Source organism: Eptatretus burgeri, chromosome 15, assembly GCF_056783735.1.
Source record: "Eptatretus burgeri isolate ZD-2024b chromosome 15, Ebu_testis_v1, whole genome shotgun sequence".
Lineage (NCBI taxonomy): Eukaryota > Metazoa > Chordata > Myxini > Myxiniformes > Myxinidae > Eptatretus > Eptatretus burgeri.
Genome location: NC_140975.1, coordinates 19,154,567 through 19,164,892, shown reverse-complemented (window position 1 = coordinate 19,164,892; position 10,326 = coordinate 19,154,567). Strand labels below are relative to the sequence as shown.

At 40.6% G+C, this 10,326-nt stretch overlaps 1 protein-coding gene across 1 annotated transcript; it reads right to left on the bottom strand.

Annotated features, from left to right (window-relative positions):
- Positions 1-4,826: 4,826 nt before the first annotated feature.
- On the bottom strand, positions 4,827-9,260 carry LOC147011673 (bone morphogenetic protein 4-like). The gene is made up of 3 exons (XM_085856917.1): positions 8,687-9,260; positions 7,648-8,284; positions 4,827-6,030 (listed from the first exon to the last, which is right to left on the bottom strand). The coding sequence occupies exons 2-3, from the start codon at positions 7,967-7,969 to the stop codon at positions 5,168-5,170; spliced, it is 1,185 nt and encodes a 394-aa protein (XP_085713043.1). The 5' UTR covers positions 7,970-8,284; positions 8,687-9,260; the 3' UTR covers positions 4,827-5,167.
- Positions 9,261-10,326: the final 1,066 nt, after the last annotated feature.

Sequence of the window (10,326 nt, the reverse complement as noted above, 5' to 3'; positions counted from 1 at the left end):
CAATACATATCACACAAGCCATAAAAACGAGCAATTCCTCGAGAGGTGAGTGCACTACAAGATCAGTGTAATGCATTTATAAGGTAAAATCCAATGGAAAGTGAATGTGATGTAGAATGTAGTTACCCCATGCACACGCAAAGCTCGGTTAAGTAATTGGTTCACTTCTGGCTGGCTGTCTGTCTGTCCTTCTGTCTAGAGACGTCGATTTATGATCAATGAACCACTTCATTTCAATTGAACGTTATATTTTGAACACGAATCGGAACATGAATCAGAAAACGAACCTGTAGTTTTGCAGTACTTTGGCATTGAATTCGTCCCGTGCGCAGAGAGGAGCGAGATATATTGTTTTTACTCTGTCTGCCTGGCAGTCAAACAATTATTGAAAATAATTCCAAACAGGAAACTTACTGTTTTTTTTTAATGACGTTATAAGGACACAAACAACAGGCACGAAGAACTCGTGTAGCGTGTTAGATAGGGTGATGTAATAGATGCTGCGTCAATGATGGTAAAACCCAGAATTAATTTTTTTTTCTATAGCCTTTAAAATCTTTATTTTATTTCAATTGAATTATATAATTGAACACAGAAGAACACAAATCGCCTTCTTGGCACTTTCAAACCACTTCCGTTTGGCAGTACTTGGACAAAATATCACATCATTTTGCCCAATCAAATTTGCAGCTCATAGACCCCACCCATGTCCTTGTTTTATATATATATATATATATATATATATATATATATATATATATATATATATATATATATATATATATATATATATATATATATATATATATATATATATTTTTTTTTTTTATTTCAGCCCTTAGCTTCACACAAAGCAGTACATGCTATTTTCATGCCGCTATTCAATGGATCAAAGCACAGTTATGGAATACCTTTCTTTGCACATCCTGTACGAGAACATTAGGGACAATATTCTCAGCCATTCGGCTGAACTCTATTGAATAATATGGGTACATGTTTTCACGCTTATATTACAACCCTGCAATTCGGCTAATTTGTTTGATTGCCTTTTGAGATTCTCATTTTCCATGTGAAGCCCATGCAGTGTTAATCACGTTCTTATCTGGAATCTATGCAGGCCAATTAATGGTTGAGTGTTCCTTTGGTCACTTTACCATGAATATATTGTTTTAGTGAATTTGCTATATATGCTTGGGATCAATGTCTATCTGGAGGATGAATGCCTGCCTGGTGAGTCGTGTTCCTGAGGGAATGACGTGATTAATCAGAATGTCCCTGTACTTGTCAGAAGTCATGATGCCATAATTTTTGTTTAGAGCACTGACCTCATTGGCTCAAATGCATCCCAAAAACTTGTACTGATCCCTCACCATGTATGCTTCAGTGCAGGTGTACATTGGCCATGATATTGATCTCGAACAAAGTGTTGTTGATTCGGACTTGAATCCATCTGTAATGAGCACACGTCTGCAGGTTTTTTCATCCAACGACGTGATCTATTTATCATCTTAATCTTTTGCTTTCATTACATATTTTCAGCAGCAGTTTGGCATATCTATGTATCAGTTGAGACCACTTTAGGTTATTGTGTGTCATACAGCCATACTGTCCTCGAGGTAACGTTCACACCTGTATTTATAGCAAGGGCTTGCTTGGATATTCACTTAACCATCATTGCATTGGGTGGAGAACACACCCTGAGATGCTCAACATCCGTTTTGGGAGAATTATGGATTTCTATAATTCACAGTAGTAGTTTCACTTGCCCTCTTCAGAGATTCACATCCAACTCCCACTGGACCATTAATTGAGTCTTTCTCCAAAATTTCACCCAAAATATCAACCAATGAAAACTTTGAGTTCTATCACTTATCATGTGACATTTCAGTCGAGAAAGCACCGAGTATATTCAAATGATGGGACACAGTGTGACTATAGGCCTTGTAATGATGTGGATGGGTGACAATGAATCGTACTGAAAACTATCAAACATGTGTTCTGTAATGAAAAATATGTCGAGATATTGCAATATCAAATTAGATATCCTTTTATCATTTTAAACACCATTCCAGGTTGCCAATTAATCCTTTGACCATTTGTTTTGACTTGGCATTGTGCTTGCGTGACAGGCAACACGTTCTCATTAAATATCGGGCAGTGGTGGGCGTGATGGAACATGGATTAGAGTCACGACAACAGCGAAAGGGTGATTTTTATACATGTGTATGTATAGTATGCATGCACACACTAGTTTGGATCCATTATTCAAAGAACAAAATAAAACAGCACACCTAACCAAAAAATTAACGAGGTAGTACTTTAACGATATTGTCACCAACATGATAGAGCAAACAGAATCTCAGTCTGAGACTTTTATATGCTCTATATTGTTTGTAATAATTTGTGAAACCCTTGGTCGACTGTGATATACTGTACATACAGTATATATATACTGTACATACAGTATATATATATATATATATATCATAAACAGCAATAAATTCCTGCATGGAGCTTGTGTGAAAAAATTCTGACTCAACCCAAGGATCTCATCACTTACATGGTAACAGCCCAATGGGCTATTGAGTCGTCAGAATATCCTTAGAAATTTCTCACACAAACACTGCAAGCTTTATAATGGCCGACATCTTACATGCCTGCTAGGCATACACTGTGTCGATGCATATATATGGAAACATGTGGAGGGTGATGAGCACTTCCCCGATCTCCATTGGACATAGCCCGACACCAAAGCGTCACCTCCAACCCGGAGGCCTCGGCTCGGTGACTCTATCAAACAGACAAAGATTAAATGGTCAACATCAGTTAACCATCAAATGGAGCCACCTATCCAGATTTCAGGATTCTTTTCTCTCATCAGGATGGCATACCGATAAATATCTAACCAGCGATAGTCTAGGATTATGTTCAATGGGGATTATTGGGGGAGTGCTCGTCACACTCCACAAGTTTCGATTTACCAGCCGATCACATCAAGTGCCTCCTGGGTGAATGGTTTGCATTAGTAGGAAGAATCGTCTGTGTGGCAGACGGATGGTTGTTCTTTGCGGATTACGCGGTTTTACAGTGTGAGACATAATCCATGGCGATGCCCACCATAACAGTCAGCAAGTGCATCTGATGTATATATTTATAATTGCCCAGAAAGCAATAAGCTATTGCTGAGGTGAGGGATATTTTTGTCAGTTGCTATATTTACTGTGGTAATAGGTTGCTTGTTTCTGTGATGAGTTTCTAAATAATTTGTTTTTAAATGTAGCACTTCTATACATCTTTATAATATTTGTTTCTAATATACGTTATTTCTCCTTGTTGCAGGTTATTTTAAAAAAGCCATGAAACACCTGCCATAGCTTACTTTTTTTTCTGGGCAACCCTGTATATACACACATATAGAGAGGTGACTTTACAGGTAATGGAATTGTTGAACATATAAAGAAATCACTAAATTTGCAATCTCTGCAAGTTCCTAATGTGCACCGCGTGATTCCATCTCGCGACCAAATCCTGTGAGAAAAGCTGCCCAAAGTTAAAGCCCTGCTTCAAAGTAAAGAAAGAAATAACTCTCGAAATCGAACCCTCCGTGGGTTCCACATGTGGCGTGGGGCCACCCAGGGATAGTACACGCCGAGCCTGCCAAGACATCTGTGAGTCTCTGGATCTTCGCAGTGCGAGTGACAAGTCCTGGAAAAATGATGCACGTGCTGAAAATGAATGTACCGGAGGATCGAACTCTAAATGCAGAACTTTATGTTTCGAGTGTTTCATCGGCTCAAGGGATGAAGATATTTAAATACTGCAAGTGAAATGAGGTTCTTCAATTGAAACACCCCCCTCTTCTCCTCCATGACCATATGCTTGTCCCCATTTTTAGGCTTTCATTTTTGTGACAGTTATACTCTGTAATTGATATTTATGACACGTTTTTAACAGTTACACTTGATGCATAAGATGAATGAAATTAGGCCTTTTTCTCAGAGATCACCCTTGTACATGCCTTTGGAGGCGATGCATGAGATCTTTGATTTTCCCATCCCTAATTACTTCATACCCCAAACTTGCTTTATCCCCCCCCCAAACTATTGTTTTCCTTTTCTTTGTTCCACCTCCTATTACCTTCTTTCCTCCTTCACCCCTCCCCCCACGTTTTCTTCTATTCCCTCTCCTGTCTTTTCCACTTCCTCTCCCCCTCTCTCCTGGCACCCAGTACGTCTCAGCAGAGGCCCAAAAACTTCAACTTTTGGCTACTATTCTCTCCATCTCCCTCTGTCATTTTGGCAAGTGACTTGTTCTCAAAAGCAGTAAACACCACAAGAGTTCCGACATAGAAGGAAGCAAAACATACGGCTAAAATAACATCCTACTTATATAGAACGTGTACATATCGAGAGGGTTGTTTGAAATAATATTCAACGTTCAAGTACAATCCCTGCGTGCCCATGCCAAGAGGTGGTACTATTTCAACAGGTTTTCGATGGATTCATGGGACAGCTCAAAGGTATCTGAGGTGTCATTCACCGGCTAGTTTGGGTTTGATTGCCTACCTGATTATTATCGAACCCATCACTCAGGTGCGTTGCAGGCAGGCTATTGCCTCAACCAATCTGCCGTCCTTTAGCACTTAAAACCAGCCGTCCCCTCTGCTAGCATTTGCTGGTAGACATGAAAGACCTGAAGGCACTTTTCGAAAAAGTAGGCTATTGTGTGCCAGTGCTCTGGCAAAACAGTGTCACGCAGCTGCGAGCGCAGAAATAATACACCCAGCCAAGCAGGTGGTATACGTATGCATAGATGAACATGATTTAGAGTTTGTATAATTACTGTACAATGTAAACCACGGAGCTTTATAAATATATTTCAAATACATACGTCAATAAATTGTTCAGATGTAGGTATGTTCATAAATTAAACCCTTGATACAAATTTGCAACTCAACTTGTAAGATAATCCATGCTTCATTGCAAGATAAAGAACACTTTTGGTGAATTTACTTATTAAAAAAATACATTGTTCATATTTATCTGCTTTTACGGCACTTCCAACAGCACGTTTTGCTTCACGTCAAAAATATCAAAACATGTACAATATTAGATCTTCAGGCAAATATATTATCATTGACATCCCAAAAGAGGGTCCTTCGATTTTTCTATCGACAACCACAACCTTCTACCACCATATCTTGATAGTTTTTGAGAACCACCTTATCGTCTTCATCCAGATACAACAGTGAGATGGGACTCAGGGTGGTTGGGACACAGCAAGCACGTGGAATGCTCGCAATCACCGAGTTCACAAGTGTCTGCACAATTGCATGGTTTGTGGAGTTAAGGTGTTCAGCCAGTGGAAAAGGACATTGGCCCTGGCAATAATAAGCTTGATAGCCGGGTGGCGCAACTATCCAATCATTCCAGTTGACCTCAGTGAAGTTCACATAAAGCATATGTCGCTGACAGTTCGCTCGTAGTCGCCTCAAATGTTTCTTACCGCGCCTTGCACGCCTTTTACGCCTCGACCCTCTCAGAGCCTGACCTTTACCATCGTGGCTGTAGGTGACCAGGAGCGGACGCAGCAGTGGCCAGTGAGTGTCTAGGTTATGTTGTGGTGCTCCCACAGAGCGGCTGATGCGAACGTGGTGCCACGTCCTTTGCAGGATACCATCAGAAGTGCCGTTGAGGGATGTGACCTCCAACGTAAGTCCCAGGTTGGAGTCAGGGACACGGGTCCACCTCAGCAAGGCCAGACTCACGTCAAAACTTTCCCACCTGGTGGAGCCAACATGGAGGACACGTGTGTCCAATAGACGAGTGGTTAGATCGCGCCCCATCTGCCGGTTTTCGTATACGTTGATGCGGAGGTGTCCATTATAGTCTGGAGCTGCCACACGATGTCCTTCGCGGAATATTCGCAGCTCACCTGCCAGCACAGCCTCCCCAGGAGGTATGCTGCTTAGATTGAACGTGGCACGAAATACTGCATTTGCAGGCGAGACATCTAGTTCTTCAATCGATTCTGCAAGCAAAACGCAAAGTTATGATATTTGGAAATAATTATTGATCAATCTGTAAACACCTGGTGTTGAACAAATATGTTAAGTCTTCATGCAGACACTTTATTGGTGTGTTCCTGTAAGCCTCCTCGTTTTGGGATCGTGTATCGCTATTGGAAAAGATTAGGCTGTTAACATTAAACATGAACTGCTTCTGGGAAAATATAGCTATACAGTAAAATCATTCATTATATTTGCCGAAGTGCCCGTCTCCGATGGGTCGTAAAAACAAGAAGTCCCCATAAATACCATAAACTATTCTCTTTCAGCTCATATAACCATGTACTGTGATAATCGCATGATTTAATTAGCTTCAAATTAAATTATTTTGTAAATATATATATGTATATAGAATTTTTACAATTGCATTGTAGCTTATGTTTCCCTAAAGTCATGTACTCATTTTAATTTATGAAAAATGGAGTTTTGGCTCCACACATACATACATCACTCCATTATAGTATGATGATATCAGTGCGTATGATTAATAACATGATCCATATGCACACATCTCTGGCTGTTCTCACAGAAACAGATCCTGCCTCTGACATCTGGGTTCTGACCTCAGCCCTTCTGACGAATCACATAAAAAAATGCAACAAAATTGGCTACATTATATATGGGCGACGAGCTTTTAATTGCAATGACATGAAGTGGACAACAACACAGCGACAGCGCGGTATATATTTCGAACAAAACTCAAAATGTGCATTTGGGGCAAATTTATTATCCACTTTAGTCATATGATGCAGGTCAAGAGGAAAAGCTACCTTCACTCATGCTTTTACTGGTTTGTTCTAGATATTTGGTGTTCCTGTACTTGCTGTTGAACTCACACTTCCTGATGTGGCTATCCCAGGTTCAAATCACATATAGTATGTTGATTATGTCCATTTTTCTCAAGTACTCTCAAAAAATTCCCAATGCTTTGTTGTATGTACATGTGATAGTTAAGTTACACACCATGAGCCAAGATTGCTGTTCAAAAAAAAAAAATTTATAATAAAAAAAAAAAAAAATTTATATATATATATATATATATATATATATATATATATATATATATATATATATATATATATATATATACATCAGTATATAAAAATAAGAAAAAGCATTTATAAAAATGGTCATACTTTCACCAGCAACTCTTTCATGAAAATGTTATTGAAACGCTTCAGTCCCGAAGCATGTTAAATAAATATTGAAGTTACTTTGGTTATTATTTCTGCACCAAAAACTGCCATTCTCAATAGCAGGTGCTGCATCGTGAAACCTTGAAAAATTAGCACGAGTACAAGTGAAAACCCATCGTTTGCAGATTCATTGGGTTAAACCGGTAAGTTACCGGATAATTTCCAAGTGGCTAACAGTTCAGAACGTGCTGTTGCACTGTTGGCAGCCTTAATGACCGTAGTTTTTAGCATGAGCTCAATAACACGACGCGTTGGGCTTGCACACATGAACATAAACCAAAATCCTGTGATTGCACATCCTTGGATACAACATTACAATCAGACACCTTGTCTAAGATTGGGTATATAATTGACTTTCAAACATGCTGAGGTATAAAGGCTAACCTTCATGATAGAAAGCGCGAACTGTGTTGGCAATAGAGGCCGCGCGTTCCGAGAAGGCGAAGTCCTTCAAGGTTCCTGCGGAAGGTTGCTCCCCAGAGTGCAATCGATACATCTCAAGCAGGTAGGGAGGGATCACAGCGTCTCTTCGCGGCCGAGGCCGCCGCCTGAGACCGAATACCCCCAGAAGTTGAGCTTCCAGGTGCGGCAGTAAACTACCAGTGTCCAGGTGCGAGCTCGGCATGGTTCCGTGGACGAGATCGTAGATCAGAGTGCTGCAGAGCGCGAACACCATGAGAGTGGTTCGAGTAGGCGGCATGGTCATGATGGAGCCGAGCCGGGGCGAGGTGGCAATCGAGGTGATGCGCTGCTGGGCGGCCGCTGCATGATGTTCAAGACGACGTGATCAAAGACAGTGGGGGTCAATCAGCATTCACCGAGGCCAGGCGGCATCGAGAATCGACGTTCGTCCGTTTTGAGAAGTATATTCTATGGATGTGTGGTCTGTTCACCCGGAGCGTTCTCCTGAAGTCGACTTCGATTCTGGTTTCTCCAACTAGCACCAAGTGCATCCACTCTTTGCCGAATGTCCTTTCAACGGTTACACTCCGTGGAAGACCACGTTTTTTTGCTTCCAGTCCTGTGAAGAAAGGGTCATGTTGAAGTCAAGAAACTTTGGAGCACATGGAGCCCCCCATTATCCACCATAAATTGCACCACCCCTTTCTTTAGCAACAACTGAATTTCTATCAAAGACAAGGCAGAACCTCAGATTAATTTGCTCTTTCAATACTTATTTTGAGCCAAGCTATGTAGAAAGACCAGGTCACCAATCATGCATCAGATATTACCTATTCAGCAGGTTTGTTCCACTCAAAACTACCCATATCAAACGATAATTTGGAAGGGCACCGGGGGTTGGGAGAATCGAAAAATCGTCGTTTTGGAAAAACATCCGAAACAAAACAATTAGCTTCATTGCGGCACAAACACGACCCAAAGCGTGCCTGGTGCCTAACCTGGATCCTTATCAGTACCTTACCGGGAGGATGCAAATGCACTGGGAAGTCATGAGCAAAGCTGCCAGAAGAGAAACACTCATGAAACGGCCGCTGGGAAGTTCTCCTCGATGGCAGGGGAGGGGAGAACAGGAGGAGAAAAGGAGGTGGGAGGGCTGAGTAAAGAGCGAAGGCCACCGTGTAGCTTCCACACTCTGGAGCTCCGGCTGCAACACTACGGCTCTATTTATCACTCGTGTGACGTCAGGCGCATCCCCAAACGATGCGTGGCGCAGCGGGACCACGTTGTTTAAATTACTAACTTCAAACGGATGAACGTTTCGCCTAATTGCTCAAGGAAGCAGAGCACTCGGTGCTCTTTCATTTAAGAGGCTGGGGTAGAATATCTGGCTTTCCATGCATCTCCGCTTGCTTTCCATATGCGAGGATAATGTCTTTTCAACAACCTTGTCAGGGTGGAAATCTGCCTCCAAGTTGGTGAACACGCAACATACTAACTTTGTGAGATTGTTTCTTTCTCGACATTAACTCATTGTCCTCACATATAGTACATAACATTCATTCAAAACATGTAACCACCCCACACCCTCTCACACTACCCCGACAGATAAACATAACCGTGAATTATATTCTTATTCATTTATTCAGTCCACTGGTCCACCATCTGCTCTATCGAGTGTGTGTGTGTGTGTGTGTGTGTGTGTGTGTGTGTGTGTGTGTGTGTGTGTGTGTGTGTGTGTGTGTGTGTGTGTGTGTGTGTGTGTGTGTGTGTGTGTGTGTATATATATATATATACAGGGAAGCCTGAAAATTACTTTACCCCTGATACATTTCTCACACTTCCCTCTGCCCTTGCCCGCGATGGTATGCGGAAACACTGACTCAGAAGAATGATGGAGCATATACAGATACAATGACAAATTAATTATTGTAAGTACTGTACAAGAAAACCTGTATATTAAAAGAGTTCAAGAACAATGCTTCACTGGGAAGGGGTAAAGTGACTTTCAGGCCACCACATATATATATATATATATATATATATATATATATATATATATATATATATATATATATATATATATATATATATATATATATATATATATATATATATATATATATATATATATATATATATATATAATTAGCGAGGTATGCCGATATATTGTGTTGCATACGAATGTTTCCCCATTGTCTCAGGTCGTTCACCTGCATTTTTTTTCATTTATTTTTCCCCTCTTTTTTCATTTATGGATGTTGTCCAACAATTCTGTGATTTTTACCCTCACCAGAGCAGGGAGTATTGCATTTAGGTCTGTTTGTTTGGCCACACAGAACTTTCATGTTTTTTTCCGCAAACGCTTGTCAGATTGACACGAAATTTTCACCATTGGCGCGAATACACATGGAGAATGATTTAATGATAATTATGACGTCATAGATCATGTGGTGTGACAGGCATATTGGAAAAACGGAAAAAAATTTGGAACTTTGTATCTCTGATACTGCACCAAGCAAAAAATTGAAACTTGGCACGTGTTGCAAGTCCTCCTCATGAGAAATGAGTTTGATTTTTATGATATCATAGGTGCCCTCGTTATGACGTCATAATTGCATATGTAGAACGCCACATGCGATCAGAACGAAAATTTTTGAGGGT

Bases quoted from the DNA above. Each gene is read 5' to 3' on its own strand.
- LOC147011673 (XM_085856917.1), bottom strand. From the start codon at position 7,969: ATGACCATGCCGCCTACTCGAACCACTCTCATGGTGTTCGCGCTCTGC. The intron at 6,031-7,647 runs GTTAGCCTTTAT...TTTTGCTTGCAG, and splicing joins TCGCGCTTTCTATCATGAAG to AATCGATTGAAGAACTAGAT.